Here is a 17,474-nt window from a genome sequence, read left to right on the forward strand (position 1 = left end):
TCTTAAGATCATTCCTCCTTAATTTTCAGCAACCACAGTGAAGCTGTAAGCTGTAAAACAGGATGAGGAAATGTGGAGCCTTGCCTTCCCAGCCAGCACCAGCACCTCCTGCCTCCTGGTCAGTTGTTAAGAGTGGTCAATAAAACGTGGGGCTTATGGTTGGGAAATGAGTCATTTCAAAGCTCCCTCAGAGGGCAATGCTGTGGGTCTCACCAGCCAGCCCTATGTGTCGCGAATGCTGACAAGGGCTAAGCAGTGGAAACAACACATAAGGAGGAGTGGTGAGACTGCACACCATAACAGAGAGAGAGAGAGAGAGAGAGAGAGAGAGAGAGAGAGAGAGAGAGAGAGAATATATACCAGCCTGCCAAAGAAACCCCTACAGTGGGGGTGGCTTAAGGGCATGGAGCGCCTTTCATCAGTGTAAAGGGGCCAAACACAATTGCTGCTCAAGCTCCCTGGGAAGTTACACTTGAGTAGAAAGGACGAGAGTGATGGAGGACTACGCAACTTCGTGGAATTGCCACAGTGAACACTAGGTCCCAGCCTGGGAGTGTCTGCTCGAGGAACTCACAATTCCCGACATCTATGAAGGAAGAAGAAAACTGCGGAAGGCGGCTATACACCGGAGCAACCAGACCCAGGATCCGGCAGTGGTGCTGGAAAACCCCTGAGGCCGCCTGACCACCCCGTCTGGTGCTGGCTGAGATCAGCGCCCTCTATCCAGGAGGGAGCAGCCGCACGACCCCGCCTCCGCCCCGCCCCCACGTGGGCACCACCCAATCGAAAGTGCCCTGGTGTGTGCGTCAAGAGCATCCATTGTTATGCAAATATAAGAACCAACCGTAAAAACTCCGGGAAGCTGCGGGCGAATTAGAACTGTTTTGCAAAGGGACGCGGGTGGAGTTCCGCTGGAGCGAAGCCTAACCTCGAAGGGACCACGACTGCGAGTGTCGCGGCCTCCCGGCTACTCCAGGTCCTGCGAACCAGCACTCAGCCCTGTCGCCCGCCCGCTTGGGCGCGGCTGGATGCAGCAGGGGTCCCGCGCCTGCGGCCCTCGGCCCCCAGCGCCCGGAGTGCGCAGAGGCGGCGTGCGGGGCCCGAGGGCGCAGCGCCCTCCATGCGCCGAGGCGTACCTCGAGACACGCCCCGAGACAGCCCGGGGCCCGCATTGCAGCCGCCGCCCGCGCTGAGCCGGGGCGCGGCCCGGGGCCCTAGCTCTGCGGCAGCATGAGCCAAGCCGAGCTGTCCACCTGCTCGGCGCCACAGACGCAGCGCATCTTCCAGGAAGCGGTGCGCAAGGGCAACACACAGGAGCTTCAGTCGCTGCTGCAGAACATGACTAACTGCGAATTCAACGTGAACTCGTTCGGGCCGGAGGGCCAGACAGCACTACACCAGTCAGTCATCGACGGCAACCTGGAGCTGGTGAAGCTGCTAGTCAAATTCGGCGCAGACATCCGCCTAGCCAACCGCGACGGCTGGAGCGCACTGCACATCGCCGCTTTCGGGGGCCACCAGGACATCGTGCTCTATCTCATCACCAAGGCCAAGTACGCGGCCAGCGGCCGGTGATAGCCACCCCGACCCCGGACCCTGGCCTCACCTGCGTCGTCTCTGCTGTACCTTCCCGCCAACTACCTCGGTGTGCGCCAGGTTTGCTGGTCCGCGTGGAAATCGGGCTAGGTCTCTATGTCCACGGCCACGACCAAAGTAGCGCGTCCGTGGCCCCCTTAGTTCGAGCCTCCGCAATAGAGCGCCTCCCCTGGGCAGTCTTCTGAGCCCCGCAGGGCCCCAGAGCCTTCCCACGGCCCCCGACCGCCTAGAGGGTGGGGGCGGGGCGCAGGCTCCAGTCCATTTTGAAATTTGAGTCTCACACCGGGAGACTTCGGAATCCCGAGATACCGGATCCTCCGCTTGAAATGTTTTCTCCGGAAGGTGAAAGACGCGGGCGGACTCGCGCTCCCGCCGCCGCCCGTGAGACCCGCCCGCCCGCACTGTGGCTCCCACAACTGGCGGCCGCCAAGCAGCCACTACCGGGCTCCACCATCTGCGCGCCCTCTCACGAGGGAAGGGGACGCTCCGGGTTCCTGATGTCCTCAACTATTTATCACGTGTGTGTATATTTGTGGGTGAAGTTTGTGCGCCTGAGTTTTTTGTTTGGAAATATTGTGCGTGGTTATGGGAGAAAGATGCATTTTTTTTTCCTTAAAACTAAAAACTTGAGTCTACCATTTCTTGGTTGCACTGAAAATACCGCCTAGTCCTATGGTTTTCCCATTGCTAGCCCCTCCCCCACCAAGTCCCTAATCTTCCACACCTCATTCCTCTGTTATTCTCCCTGGATTCTGAGTTCAGGGAGCCCAGAATCTATCTCCCTTTCCCTTCCCGTGAGAGGCCACCATTCTCCACACCAGCTGGTTTAGCAAAGTTCCAAAGGGACCTTGAAGCCCGCGTGGCTGGGACGTGGGGATTCTGAGAGCATGTTACCCTTCCTAGTGACTTCTATTATAGTTAATAGTCGGTTGCACACTTTTTTAAAAAAGTAAATGAATTTGCCACAAGTAAATGTCATAACATTTATGACAGAATATAAAATATTAACATATTTTAAGCCAAGTTTTAGGTGTATTTTTTGAATCTTGGTTATGAACCCAATTTTAAAGGGCGTTGTATCCAGCGTTGTGAAGGCTGTTGTGTACCCATATTTATATTTTTATAAAATTCCTATAAAGACTGTGAATCTCTCATGGTATTGCTGAATGAGTGGAAGGGCTGCCGTGACCTTTCTGCCTTCCCCAGCCCCCTCCCCACCCTCAAGCCTATTATGATCAGAGGATCCTGCCATGAGGGAGGGGCTGTGCCAAGGACCAGGGCTGGAGGAGGTGTGGAGTGTCACTTGCTGTCTCTGGAAGGAGACTTCCTGGTTTCTGTGATTCCAATTTCCTATGCAACCCCACACCCCTTTTTGTTTTGATTCTGGGGAATAAAAGGGAGGCTGAATTATTCAAATTTAAATGAGGTTTCCCCTTCGTAGAAGTGCTGCTGACCCTGCGTACAAAAATGGGGAGCACTTGAGGACACAGGTGGGTGGGGCCCTTTGTGCTGCCTGGTCCTTCTCTTTGGTCTTCTACACTTTTATGAACCAGTGTGGGAGGAACAGTGATAATGTGAAAGTGGCAAACATTGAGACAAGCACAGATTACTTCAGAAGGAGTTCTCTATGGTTTTTCTTCATGCAAATGCCTTTTTAATTATGTTAATTAATGTTAAGACTTCCTAGACCTATGTTGAAGCTTCAGATGGGTCTTGGTCTGGTCTCTTCTATCTGTATGAAGTCTGGCACACTCCTGAGCGTATGATATAGACTTGTAGCCCATCGTGAAAAATTTATAAATAAATTTTTCATTGCTCTTTTTATATTAAAAAAAATACTGGTTCTTAATTTTGGAACAAGTCATGGATCCTCTGTAAGCAGATGAGGATTGGGCCATGGCATGCTGTCTTTAGCTAATAGAGGATGGCTGCTTGGCTTGTGAACCTAGAGAACAAGCTGGGTAAAACATGAGCTCAGCCTAGCTCAACCGTCAAGTCTAACTCAACCACAGGGGCTTCGGAAACCCAGATGCACCTCAGGAGCTCCTGTCTTAGCCACTTCCTAGTACTGACAGAGAGGCTGAGACCTCCCCAGAGAAATATCTGCTTGTAGCTCTTCCTGCTTCCTACCCAGCCTGAGAGTTGAAACCCTGGAGGAAGTTCTGCACAGATGAGGGTCTCTTTAGATTTGGGGGAACATTCCAGTTGCTCCAGGGCAAGTAACAACTCTAGACATTTGGACTTCCAGAGTCCAGGGCCAAATTCACCAAAAAGCAGATCTGAGTTAGGTCCAGGTTTCCCATACCTGTGATTTGAGGAAATGCATTGGAGGAATATGGACAGCCCTGTCCTGGGGTCCGAATTGGAATCAGGGAAGGAGGTGCCTGACTGGACCAGAGCAGCAGCAGCCATGAGAGGAACTCTGAAGGAGCCGTGATATAAGTAGCTATTGTGATACAAACTCCAGGCAGCCACCAGTCCCCCACACACCCCTCAGGTTCCTACTTTGAGGTCTTATCATTTTCTCCCTAGCAACAATAAGGTTATTAAACTTCCAAGAGTGAGCAGACTATGATGTATATACTCTGCAGAGACATGGGATCTTCCTCAGAAGTCCTGCTCCAGGAATTGTTACCACTGGGAGTACCCATGCCTTCCCCTGCGCTATACTATTTTCATGGGAATGAGACAAGTCCGAAGTTATACTGTTGCTGATGTCCCTTTCCCTGGAGTGCAATGGCCAACCGTTCTTCCAGCTCAACAGACTGCCCACAGCTAGAATGATGTGGCCGGTTAAGTCTTTATTCCCCACCCTCTCCCTAGACTGTTCGAGTACTAACTTGGAGTTGTGAGGAGGGAAGGCTAGACAAGAATCACTGCCTTCACAGCACCTTTAGAATTACCCCACCTAGGAGAGGCTCGAGGGCTTCCAGATACGCCTTTGCCAGCTGCAGTCCTGCATCTCCTTCTCTTTGGAGGGATACAGCAGACTGTGTTGTGCCATCAATGAAGTGAAGCTAAGAAGAGATGGGAAACCAGGGTTTGGTGGCATAGACCTTTAGTCCAAGCACAGGGGAGGCAGAGGCAGGCAGAGCTCTTGAGTTTGAGGCCGGTCTGATCTTCACAGTGACACAGTCAGGGCTACACAGACAGAGAAACCCTATCTCAAAAAAAAAAAAAAAAAAAAAAGAAAAAAGAAAAAAAAAGATGGCTGAGGAGGGAACCCATGCTGTCTGAGCTGAGGTGAAAGCACAGCCTCTTCACAATGCAGCACACTAGGAGACTAGGAGGCAGGTAGGTAGACACACTCAACCCTCAAATCACCAGCCCTTCCCCTTGGTGGGCTCAGCTATGGCAGGAGTGCCAGCTAGTCAGGCCCACAGAGTGCGACTGGGCAGCGTGCTCCAGAGTGAGCAGGGGAGGACTTAGCTGAAGTCTTTAGGCTGGCAGAGCAGGGAGGGTTCAGCAGGAACAGTACTCCACTGAATGTCTCCCATGACAGCCAGTTGCTTGTGCAGTGGGAGCAGGCCTAAGTCTCTAGATGTGACCAAGTCAAGGTTGCCGTATCTCCAGCGCCCTAGAATGTAGTGGCCAGTGGTCCTTTCAGCTCAACAAAGTACCCACTGCAGTGGAGTGGGCAGTGGTATTGGCTAGACGAGTCTGGGATAAATTTCCTATCCTCTCCCCAAACTGGTCCAGGTTAGGGCAGGTGAAAAGAAGTTATAGATGACCCAGGTTCCCCCTCTGTCCTGGCCTTCCAGAGCTGCAGATGTGCCTGTTGCTAGGTGAGGGTACAAGCCAAGAGGCACTGAGAGGACCTGGAGAAGGAATGGGCACCAGAATTGGGAAACCCTAAAGGGAGAAAGGACACAGAGAATGTGAGGGCCCCGTTTTCAGAAGAGTGCTTGGCTCCTACCCATCTCTGATCTGACCCATTACAGAGAAAACATTTACTTCCAGAAATGCAGAAATATCGTCTACTTGTAAGAGTGGACTGGGAAGAGCCAACAGGGGAGAGTCAGGACACAAAGCAGGCCAGAAAGGGAAAAGAGAAGTGGCTATGGGGCACTCTTGTCCCTAAAGCTCGCCACAAAAATGGACAGAGGGGGTTGGGGATTTAGCTCAGTGGTAGAGCGCTTGCCTAGCAAGCGCAAGGCCCTGGGTTCGGTCCCCAGCTCCGAAAAAAAAAGAAAAGAAAAAAAAAAAAAAAAAAAAAAGGACAGAGGGGGCGTGTACCACAGATGAAGGAACAGCTACCCTTTGACCTGGGAAAGCCAGCTGTGTCTTGGTGCTCCCATGAGGCCTCAGGGAAGAGGCGACATCCACAGGCCTTGAAGGACGGGAAAGGAGGCCTCTTGCCTGGGACTGCTAAGCAACAAAGCCCAAGCCCTCCGTATAAGGGCTCAGGCCGTAGGAGGGGCCGTCGAAGGTCTGGGAACCTCAGCAACTGCTCCTTCTGAGGCCTTGGCAAGACCCTCCTGGGGCTCTAGGGTCCCTGGAGGCCGCCCTCCCCCACCGCCTCAGCCCCGCCCCCGTGCGGCGCATTCTTCTGGTTGGATGTCCTTCCGACAGTCCCCTGCGTGTCCGTCTGTCGGTCTTTCTTCTCTCGCCCGCACCGAAGCCGCGGCCCCATTCATTCCGGAGGCCTCTGCCCTCTCCTGAGCCGGTCCTCGCTCGGCGAGCAGCTGCTATGCTAATGAGGACGGCGGCCGGTGGGGCGGGCAAGCACTCACAAAGGCAGAGTCTTTACATTCAAAGCCAGCAGGGCGGTTCCTGCGAGCCCGCCAGGCGAGGCGACCGAGAGCGGCGCCCTCCGGCGCACCGGCTGCCCAAGCACCCACTGCCGGGCTCGGTGTGAGAGCAGAGACCAGCTGTCGTCTGCTCTAGGTCACGGCCTGGGACCCGCAGCTCCTTAGGAAGACCTGCCTTTGCCCTCCAGACACTTCTTAGTGCCTCGGGGACTCTTGGTGCACGTGTGCAGGGCCGCGAGCCACACTGCTGTCCACCCCAAGACAAGGAGGTTGTAGGAGACCCAAGCAGAGTCTGAGAACACCCCGGTCCTGACCAAACAGGAGCAGAGATCTCTGGTCACCTCCCGTGAGCGGGCGGGGTTCCCCTTCGGCACGGTGGAACAAGGACCGGGCGGGAGAACAGGGGCGAGACTGGATCTCGGACGCTCCTTGCCCAACTTGGACCTCCCCAGCTTCTGATGACCTCGGCTCATCCTGTGGCGCTTAAAGCGAGTTAGGGAAAAGGGGGTGGAAGCTGGGGAGGGGGCGGCTGCGTCTGGCCTGCGAGGCTATGCTGCCTCCCTGTGGTCACGGCCCGCACTTGGTCCCCGCCAAGAACACTAGGTGTGTGACCGGGTGGGCAGCTGTGTTTGTGCACATGGTTACCCAGGACTCTAACCTCCATCCGTCGAGGCATGAAGCGAAGGTTGGGTGAAGTGCTTAGGTCACTTTGGAGCAAGAACTGACATGCACAGATCAGAAAGGCATGACCAGCTGGAGCTTCGCACAGCGTGGGAGCTCGACAAGGTGGGTTATGGGACAGAGAGCGAGTTCTCAAAACCAAGTGAGCGGGATGGATAGAGAGAAAGAAATAGGGAAAGACTAGGGAGGAAATGCACAGCCGGCCTTGGCCGTGTAGCGGAAGTTAAAGCCTGATCATTTGTGGAAAGAACAGGAAAGGCCGAGACAACAAATCAGAAGGTGGAGCATTAGGTGACAGAGGCCAACTGCCCAGCTGGAACCCCTGGATCACTCCTGCTGTCCCTATGATGTCTTGACCAAATGGAAAAAGGAAGATAATCCAAGGTCCAAGGCTTCAAAGATGGTTAGCAGAACAGCCACAGTTGTAGCCCTTCCCCCAAGGGCCACATTTCTAATGGCTGCAAGATACAGGACACATTCCAAATGATCATCACAATATATTAGAGGGTGCCCTGGGTATAGAGCCTGGAGCCTCTGTGGGAGCCTTGAGGGCCAGCCCCCTGTGGGTCCAGTGGTGGCTGGCACTAGTAGGCTGCCTCTCCTCCTGCAACCTAAAATGATAAGCTGAAACCATAAGCCAATTAAATGTTCTCCCTCCCTCCCTCCCTCCCTCCCTCCCTCCCTCCCTCTGTCCCTTCCCCCCCCCCTTTCCCCTACCTTCCTCCTTCCCTCTCATCCTCTTGTCCTCCCTGCTGTGTATCCCTGGCTGTCCTGGAGCTTGATTCTAGGCCTCAAATGTAAAGACCTTCCTTCTTCTTCCACCCAGTCTTCTGCTGGGATTAAAAGGATGCACTACCACTGCCTGGCAATTAAACGGTTTCTTTTCTAAATTGCTTTGGTCATGATGTTTTATCACAGTAATATAAAGGTAGTTAAGATATGCATCTATCGGGGTTGGGGATTTAGCTCAGTGGTAGAGCGCTTGCCTAGCAAGCGCAAGGCCCTGGGTTCGGTCCCCAGCTCCGAAAAAAAAAAAAAAAAAAGAGAGAAAAAAAAAGATATGCATCTATCAAAAACCACCTCCGAAGGCTGCTGAGTGTCACAGATGATGGCACTTGCTACACAAGCCTGCTGACCAATGGTGAAGGGAGGGGAGAGCAGCAACTCCACAGGTGTCCTGTGGTCTCCACACACTAGCCGTGACACATACACTCATGCATACGCATCATGCACATGGCTAGGCTTGGAGCTGCCCCGCGCCTACAATGTCGGCACTCAGAGTCTGTGAGTCGGAGGCCAGCCAGAGCTACATAGTGAGACCCAGCCTCAAGAAAATAAATTCAAGCTTGAAATTAAAAATAACTTTCTGAGCCAGGTGTAGTGAATGTCTTTAATCCCAGAATTTGGGAAGCAGAGGCAAGAGGTTCTGATTCAAGGCTAGCCTGATCTACAACGTGAGTTCTAGAACAGTCAAGGCTCTACAGAGAATCCCTGTCTCAAACCTGCATACCCCCCAAACATAATTTAAAATAATATAAGCTTGGTGGTGGTAACACACGCCTTTAATCCCAGTACTAGGGAGGCAGATGCAGATTGATCTTTGAGTTCAAGGCCAGCCTGGCTACACAGAGAAACCCTGTCTTGAAAAACCAATAATTAATACTACTACTAATAATAATAATAATAACAACAACAACAACTAAAAGCTTTGGGGACTAGGCATGTGTCGTCATGGTGGAACATTTGTTTTTTCGAGACAGGATTTCTCTGTGTAGCCCTGGTTGTCCTGAAACTCAGTCTGTAGACCAGGCTGCCCTCAAACTCAGAGATCCTCCTGCCTCTGCCTCCTGAGTGCTGGGATCAAAGGCTGTGCCACCACCACCACACTTACATTATTTCTTTTAGAACAGGTCCCCGTCTAGGTGACTGATGGGCCCATTTTGGGGGAGGACAATAATATGTCTTTTGCTTGTTGTATGATTTTTGTGAGTCTTACTATACATCTCTGTCTGCCCTAGAACTTACTATATAGACTGCAAGCTGCCTCTGCCTCCTGAGTGCCGGAATTAAAGCTGAGCACCACTATACTCAGCTTGAAACAGCATTTTTAAAAGTTCAGGAAAGAGAATGAAAGACGATTTTACAGAGCTGAAGAGGTGACTCGGTGGCTCTTGCAAAGGACCCTGGTTCAATCGCTACCCACCCATGTCTGCCTACCCACAGCTGTCTGTAACTCTAGCTCCGGGAGATCCAACATCCCCTTCAGGCCCCTGGGGACACTAACATAGCATAATTTTGAAAAAATTTAACAGGGGCTGGAGATGGGATGGCTCAGTGGTTAAGAGCACTGACTGCTCTTCCAGAGGTCCTGAGTTCAAATCCCAGCAGCCACATGGTGACTCACAACCGTCTGTAATGGGACCTGATGTCCTCTTCTGGTGTGTCTGAAGACAGCTACAGTGTACTCATACATAAAATAAATATATATAATTCTTTAAACATAAAATAAAAGGGATTGGAGGGATGGTTCAGTGGTTAGGAACACTGACTTCTCTCATCAAGGACCCGAGTTCAATTCCTACCACTTACATGGAAGCTCACCACCGTATGTAACTCCAGTCCCTAAGAATCTGATTTTCTCTTCCGGTATCCCCATGCACCAAGCATGCCTGTAGTGCACAGGCATGTATCCAGGCAAGACACCCATCCACATCAAATAAATAAAACTTTATAATACTAATACTACTAATAATAAGGATGATGATTTTACAAAGACAGTAATGTTTTGCCAGAAAGAAATAATCTTCCCTTGATGCTGTACATCAAAATCTCGCTGCCTTCACCTTTGTGTCTTTTGTCTAGTCCGTACCCATCCTTGCTCATGAGCACAGTATGTCAGAAGCACGGGGACACACATGTGCTCATCTCACTGTACAGTCTATAGGATGCCCTTTCTTTCTCTTCCCGGATGCTCAAGATGAAGCAAAGACGTGGTGGGTCCTCCGGAGCAAAATTTCGGATTTCCCTCGGTCTCCAGGTAGGAGCTGTGATCAACCGTGCTGACAGCACAGGCACCAAGAACGTGTATATCATCTCTGTGAAGGAAATCAAGGGACGGCTGGACAGACTTCCTGCTGCTGGTGTGGGCCACATGGTGATGGCCACAGTTCAGAAAAGCAGACCACAACTAAGAAAAAAGGTCCATCCAGCAATGGTAATTCGACAACAAAAGTCATGCGGAAGAAAAGATGGGGTGTCTCTTTATTTTGAAGAGGATGCAGAAGTCATAGTAAACAATAAAGGCAAGATGAAAGGTTCTGCTATCACAGGTCCCATTGCAAAAGAGCATGCAGACTCGTGGCCCAGGATCGCATCCAATGCAGGAAGCACTGCCTGATTCTCCAGTGTGTCTGTAAAACATACTCATTAGAAGGCTTTGCTCTGTGGGGAGGGGAGGGAGAACTTATAGGATAAACTCATAAACTAGGTCAATTACGGTGGTTGCAATTGTCCAAGTCGTCCTGATTTCCCTTGACACCTGACCACTGACAAACACAAGTTTTCTGTTCCAATCCTAATACTATATTTTACTGGCCGGTTTTGTGTGTCAACTTGACACAAGCTGGAGTTATCACAGAGAAAGGGGCCTCAGTTGTGGAAATGCCTTCATGAGACCCAGCTGTAAGGCATTTTCTCAGTGATCAAAAGTGGGAAGACCCAGCTCATTGTGGGTGATGTGGTCCCTGGGCTGGTGGTCTTGGGTTCTATAAGAAAGCAAGCTGAGCAAGCCAGTAAGTAACATCCCTCCATGGCCTCCGCATCGGCTCCTGCTTCCTGCCCTGTGTGAGTTCAGGTCCTGACTTCCTTTGGTGATGAACAGCGATGTGGCAGTATAAGCTGAATAAACCCCCAACTTGCATCTTGGTCCTGATGTTTTGTACAGGAATAGAAACCCTGACTACGACACATTAATCCCAAAACAGACATTATACGTCATATGGTGATTCTATCTACGTACAAATATAGGTTATAGAAAGGCTACGAAAGGAGTAAAAGAGGCTACAACGAGAATCTCCAAGTCGGAGGGCGGGTGTTGGGTAAAGTTCTTAGAGAGCTGCTAGGGACACCACAGCAAATCAAGCTCAGCGTGGTTGGAGCACACGTGCAGAGGCAAGGTGCAGAACCAGGCTGAATGGGCGGCAGGCAGAGCTCCTTGCCTGCTGGCTCCTTGAGCCGTGGGTGTTCAGCTGATGGGTCAAGTGGCGCTCTTATCACGGTGGTCCAAATGTCCTCCTCTTTATGTGATTCAGGGGAGGGGACTGTGGAGCACTTTCCTTAATCTGGCTGTATTCATTAATTCACCATTTCTCTGAAGACATTGATGTGTTCATAGGTACTTTCCTATCTACAGGCATCTGGGCCTTGTGGCCCCACAGGGCACGTGGTGCTACAGCACAGAGAAGTGCACAGTCATCCTGCCTCTGTATTTCTTTTTTTTTTTTTTTTCCGGAGCTGGGGACCGAACCCAGGGCCTTGTGCTTGCTAGGCAAGTGCTCTACCACTGAGCTAAATCCCCAACCCCGTGAACATGCTTTGAAGACAAAGACTTTTGCCCAGTGCTGGAGTCTTTCCCCCTCACCCACCAACACCTTGATATATTTCCATTTTGGAAAATTTTCTCCTCGGTGATGTAACTCTCACTCCACTTCCCCAAACCTTGACTTGAATAAAGCGATTTCCTCCTCCAGCTTCTGTCTCCACATGTGTTTGGCAGAAGCTCTGGATGGGTGGTTTAAGTGGGAGCAGCCTTCTCAGAGTCATATGTTTGGATACTTGGTCCCTGGTTGGTAGAACATTTGGGAAGGATTAGGAGGTGTGACACCTCTAGGTTTGTCACCAGAGCTTCACTTGGAACTAATGCTCTCTGCTTCCTGCTTGTGGATCACAGCAGGGTTGATGCAAATTCAGAGTCTGAAACCAGTCTAGGCTACAAGCCTGGACTATATAGCAAGATCCTGTCTCAAAAGCAAAACAAAAAGAGAAAACAGAGTTCTGGGTCACCCAGGATCTTACTGCAAGTCTGTGTCAAAAGAATACAGACATAATAGTTATTTACGGACTTCCTGCTCAGTTCTGCTGGCTGAGCTATGAACTTCAGCTTCCTGTTACACTTCCCTCCAGAATTTCTCAAATATCAAAACCCACAAAATCCATTTGCCCAGCATGATGCTACACAAGTATAATTCTAGCATTTGAGAGGCTCAAAAGTTCAAGGTGAGCCTGGGTTACAAATGTAAAACCCTGTCTGAAAACATGAACTATCATTTTGGAGGGAGGGTTCAGGGGTTTTGAGACAGGGTTTCTTTGTGTAGCCCTGGCTGTCCTGGAATTCGCTCTGTAGACCATGAACTGGTCTGGCCATGAACTCAGAGGTCTGCCTGCCTCTGCCTAAGTGTTGGGATGAAGGGTGTGTGCCACCACACCCATCTCCAAACCCAGGAATTAGTAAGTAGATGCTCAGAAGGAGACGCTGGTGAATTTATCGTTGAGGGTTATGGTACCCCCTTCTCAATTCACAGACAAACAGAAAAGGAAAAGAAGACAATAGAAGGGTAGCTTAGAACTATGGTTTATTCATGGGCATGATGTAACCTGCTCAGTGCTGAGTGTACAGGCCTCTTTAGACCAGAAATTAGCCTCCAAGAAATTATTTTAGAAGTGCACAGTTTTATAAATAAATAAAGAGAAAACAACGTGGCATGGGTTTGGATCCTCACTAAATCAATGCCCTGTACAGAAGCCTGAACCTGTGTGCTTTTGCAGCAGGTCTCCCCTAGTGTAGGGGAGGACACAGCACCCCCATTGAGGGGCTCCTCCTCTCTAATCTCGTCTAGTCACCACCTGCTGTGTGCCCTCAAGCCTCACTTTCTAACCCAGAATGATGAGCATTCAAGGCAAAGTCTGGGTGCAGCCACCAGGTGGCAGCACGGACATGGCCGGAGTACTAAGAAACCTCATGCCTAGCCAATTCCACACAAATGGGAGACAGGGGTTGAACCTAGGACGCCAAAGGCTACAGGGACCCTCACCCCACGTAACTGTGGTAACCAGACAGTTACACTGCTAGGGAAGAGGACTTCACGTCCGGCACAGCACATGCAGGTAGAGGCTTTGGGACCTGCCCATCTGACCCCACCCCACTGGGTCTCATGCTTGCTTCCTGCTTCCTATAAACAGCCAGCAAGGCTCGAGGTATGGTTCACTTCCACTGCTGTCCCTCCAGAGCCAGGGGCTGGAAGGGGCCAGTACAAGTTCTTCAGCAGTAAGACAGACTGGAGTCCAGTGAGCCTTTCTTGGGAAACCTGACTTTGAGTGGTTTCCCAGGAAGTCTCCCCAGGGGGGGTGGAGACACATCACCTCCCTGGAGGTAGAGGTTCCTCCTAACCTCTTGTGGTAAGCAGAACTCTGAACCTTGTAACTGATTCCAAAACCATTCTACATGTCTCTCTGGGGAAAACGGACAGCCAGCCTCAAGAGGATGGGTCTCCTCTTAGCTTCCACTGCATTTGAAGAATTCCACTGGATCTACTCACTGGCTTGGAGTCTTCTACCAGCTCCACGGCCCTCTGAGGCAGGCCTAAAGAAGCATTCTCCACCTCTGGGCTCTAAGCTAAAGAGGCATTCAAGGGGTGGCTGGGAGTCTGTGAGAGGCATGGAGGCTGCCGCAAGTTCCAGTGGACCACGATCCTACCCCAACCACACACTGAGACAACTGTACCATAAGCACACACTGGCTACCTCCTAGGGTTATGGAGGTCCTATCGCACGCTCCTGGGACATGAGAGACATAGTGGGAGCTGGGGGGTGGGGGAGACTCCATACAGGAAGGTAGCTGCTTTTCTGGTGACCTCAGGGGTGAAGAAGAAGAGGAGCTGAGGCACTGCATCAGCCTCCATAGCTCCTGGGGTGAACCAGCTTAGGGGCCACAAATCACCTGACATCCTTCCTGTTTTCTTCAACAGTTCAAACGCCTGGGCCCACTGACTCGTGTCCGGCATGTGCAGGCTTGTGTTGCAAGAGGTTCACCTTAGCTACTACCTGCTTGCAGCCAGTGATGGCGAATTCATGTCCAGCAACATGGTAGTAGCTGAGCTGCTCCGCCAGATGTTCTGCCTGCGCCTGCTCAGGAAAAAAGCCCTCCCCGGCCATCTCCTCTCTGAAGCAGTTGACTACATCCGGCTTGTCCAGTAGCAGGAAAGGCACGATGGCCGCAGTGTGCCACAGAGGGTGTTCACGGGCCAGGAGCTCTCGAAGACTGGTTTGTAACTCTTCCAAGGCTGGAGATTCCTCAGTCTGAGTACGGCCTACACTGTGGCGGAGTGAGGGCAACATCCGTGACGCATTCTGCAGCACAAAGTGTGTGATCTCTATACCGCCAGCGCCACTTAGGAGTACATAGATAGCATTGTGGAAATGGTGAGAGCGCTGTGGCTGCAGGAGGTCGTGCAGCTCATCCAGCAGCGCAGGTGGTAAGAGTTCAGCCTCATCCAGAACCAAGAGTGGGGTCTTCTCCTCGGCCTCAGCCTGTGCTACCACATCTGCCACACGCTGTGCCAGCTCCTTCCGGCAGTCCTGAACCGGGCGTAGCTCTGGACAGTGATGTCGTGCATGGTACTGCAGAACCAAAGCACCATCCTCAAGCACTGCACGGAAGTGGCGAGCCAGCAGGCGCCCCACGTGACTCTTGCCTACACCACTGGGCCCGTGCAGTGCCAGGAGCAAGGGGTGACTGTGCACATGGGTAGCCAGGTAGTCTCGCAGCAGGGCCATGATGCGGCTCACAGCAGCCGGCTGGCCAAACACAGAACGCTGCAGCGCCTTCTCCAGCCCGTCGAGGTCGTAACGTTGTGCATTATCGTCCAGATTCTCAATGGCGTTGAGAACCTGGAACCCTACAATGGCTACAAGAAGCAGCAGGCAACGCTGCGCACGACTCTGCCGCTCTGTACGGGGTCGACACTTCCGTGAGGTTTCCGGGTAGAGCACTACCCGACTACGCCTGCGCCTCTTGCGGGGTGTCCTAGAAGACAGCTCCGTCAGGCTGTCGAAGGTGAAGAATTTAGGTTGGTCTAGGTCAGCACGCAGAGTCCCCAAGCTGGCGCTGGACCCGAGTGTCCCCGTCCCAACGCTCGGCTCAGTGCCGGTCTGCAAGAGGCGCCTCTTGCGCAAGACGCAGACTCGGCGGCGCAGACGGAGCACGGCGCGCACTGGCGCGATCACACATGGCCCCTTGGCCTGGGGCTCTAGGCTAGGATGGCCGCGGTCCATGGTTCAGGACCTGTGCTGTGCATGCAGTTCCCCTCCCTGCAATAGGAAAATGGGAAGACTTCCTGAGTCCCGGATCTTACCCTCTGGGAGTTCCTTAAGGAGTTTTACGGCCAAAGACTAGCCCCGCCTCCCCAAGCTCCACCAACCAGGAAGTCCAGCTCTCTGCAGGAGGGCCCCAACGCATGCAAATCTCTTGGGTCCTCTCAGAAAAGGACTAGGCCTTGAGGAAGTGCGGGGGTGGGGTGAGGTGTATAATTTATCAAATTGTTGACTTCCCCCTTGGAGGAATAAACAGAAGGTTCGTTGTAATAATGTCACTGATTAGGGATACAGAATAGTCAAATTGAACCCTGCACACAACACACCCAGCACCTATCAGACTGTCAAAAGGCTTTACAGGTCCCAAGTAGGCCCCTTGTCCCAGAGGACTAGGTACCCCTAAGAGTTGAGACTCTCCCCATACTTAGGACAGTTGGCGGAAAGGAATGTGCAGACCAACTGTCATGTTTTTGAGGATGGGCTCTATCACTGTCCCTAGTCACAGCCTAGACCTTTCAATCCACTGCCAGCCTTAGCCACCATCCAGGCCCAAATCTGGGGCCCCTCAGCATCCTCCCAGAGAACACAAGAGCAGAAGATGAACAAAAGGAGCCAGGAAGGACTAGAGCCTTGACTGTAAGGAGGCTGGCCTGGATTTCTCCATATCATCCCTACCTGCGGCTGCTCGGGCTCCCCAGCTCGGCCACTCCCTTCCAAGGCCAGTAGCCAGCAACTCAGGAAACAGGAAATGCTAGTCTTCCACCCAAAGGGTTAGGTGGGTGGGCCAGGGTCTGGCTGGTCCAACGCAGGCTTGAAGGGGCAGCGACTCCTGCAGGTCCCCAGGGACAGGAGCAGAGGAAGCTCTGGGGAGGTTTCCGCTTAGATGCAAAGGAAGTGAGTCAGGGGTGCTGGCAGGCGGAGCTTGGGCCGAACGGATCCGCCAGTGGGGGGAGGTCTGGCTGACTGGCCCAGAACCCCTATCCAGGGCACAGAGAGGGAGGGCCCGGTCCAGCAGCTCTTCCCATAGGTTCCCTGGACTCCTAAAAGCTCAGTCTGCCCTCTATTGACATCCCCTCTGCCAGGACACTCCTTTCCCTCAGAAAACTGAGGAAGGGACCCTAAAGACCCTCCTGAGGCTCTAGCTGAATGTAAACTAATAGAGCAGGTCGTTTGCTTAACTGGGCACCTCTAATTCCTTTCTTTCCCTCTCTGCTCCCCTTCCTTCCCCTACTCTACCCCCACCCACCCCTTTGCCCATTCAACTGGACCTCTCATAGGACAGAACCCAAGAAACACAAGTTCTAGAGCTAGGGATAGAACCCCTTATGCTCAGGGTCCTTGTGGAGTGGGAGGGGCGGGTTTAGAAAGGTTCTTGGGCTAAGAACTTGGAGACGGAAAAGCTTTAGACTTTTCATGGCAACCTGTCTGCCTGTAGCCCGGCTCACCAACATGCCCTTCTGTGCAGGAAGGGCCCATGCATGGATGGCCACCGACTCCTCCCATTCTGGAAGGGAGCTGGTTGCTTCCTTGGCCAGCCTGGGATTCCTGAACTTTCCAGCTCTCTCACGTTTAGAGTGGCTAAAATGGACAAGTGTTTCCAGATCCCTCTAAACAACTCAGGCTCACCTATAACCCACCTCGCATCTACACTTACAGACCGTGTAAAATGTGTGCAGAAAGCTGACTGACCAGGCCCTAGAGGGGAGAGGCTCTTAAAAATCTTGGTTTTCTAGTCTAGAATTTTCTGACCCAGGAAGGATACTGGGTCCTGGGGTAGCTGGTCAGGCCCTGTAAAAAAGGGACAGGGTAATCTGTAGGTAAGCCCAATGCTGGCCAGTTACTTTTGCAAGAGGCTGATCTGTCAAATTCTCAGGCACAGTCCCATTTTGGGATACAAAAAAGGCCTGATAAAGTGACCCATTTAGGGAACTTATGCCGCAGAGTTAATCTTTGCAAGGAGAAGGCTTTTATAGACAGGTTTGTAAGCTTCAGTGCCCGATCCCTTGTCCAACCCTACTGTAAAATCTAACTTTACTGGCCCCAGACCTGACCCTTCACCCTTTCCTTCCACAACTCCTT

General features: G+C 52.1%; 3 protein-coding genes across 3 annotated transcripts; 2 read left to right on the forward strand and 1 right to left on the reverse strand.

Annotated features, from left to right (window-relative positions):
• The first annotated feature begins 877 nt into the window (after positions 1-877).
• On the forward strand, positions 878-3,432 carry Nrarp (Notch-regulated ankyrin repeat protein). Its single transcript, NM_001143750.1, has one exon. The coding sequence runs from the start codon at positions 1,231-1,233 to the stop codon at positions 1,573-1,575; it is 345 nt and encodes a 114-aa protein (NP_001137222.1). The 5' UTR covers positions 878-1,230; the 3' UTR covers positions 1,576-3,432.
• Positions 3,433-4,658: 1,226 nt separating this feature from the next.
• LOC108350588 (60S ribosomal protein L23-like) lies at positions 4,659-15,440 on the forward strand. The gene has a single exon (XM_063284810.1). It carries the CDS (start codon positions 9,997-9,999, stop codon positions 10,423-10,425), a length of 429 nt encoding a protein of 142 aa, XP_063140880.1. The 5' UTR covers positions 4,659-9,996; the 3' UTR covers positions 10,426-15,440.
• On the reverse strand, positions 12,587-16,274 carry Tor4a (torsin family 4, member A). Its single transcript, NM_001107816.1, has 2 exons — positions 16,071-16,274; positions 12,587-15,392 (listed from the first exon to the last, which is right to left on the reverse strand). Exon 2 carries the CDS (start codon positions 15,354-15,356, stop codon positions 14,052-14,054), a length of 1,305 nt encoding a protein of 434 aa, NP_001101286.1. The 5' UTR covers positions 15,357-15,392; positions 16,071-16,274; the 3' UTR covers positions 12,587-14,051.
• Between the last annotated feature and the right edge of the window lie 1,200 nt (positions 16,275-17,474).

This window comes from Rattus norvegicus, chromosome 3, assembly GCF_036323735.1.
Source record: "Rattus norvegicus strain BN/NHsdMcwi chromosome 3, GRCr8, whole genome shotgun sequence".
NCBI lineage: Eukaryota > Metazoa > Chordata > Mammalia > Rodentia > Muridae > Rattus > Rattus norvegicus.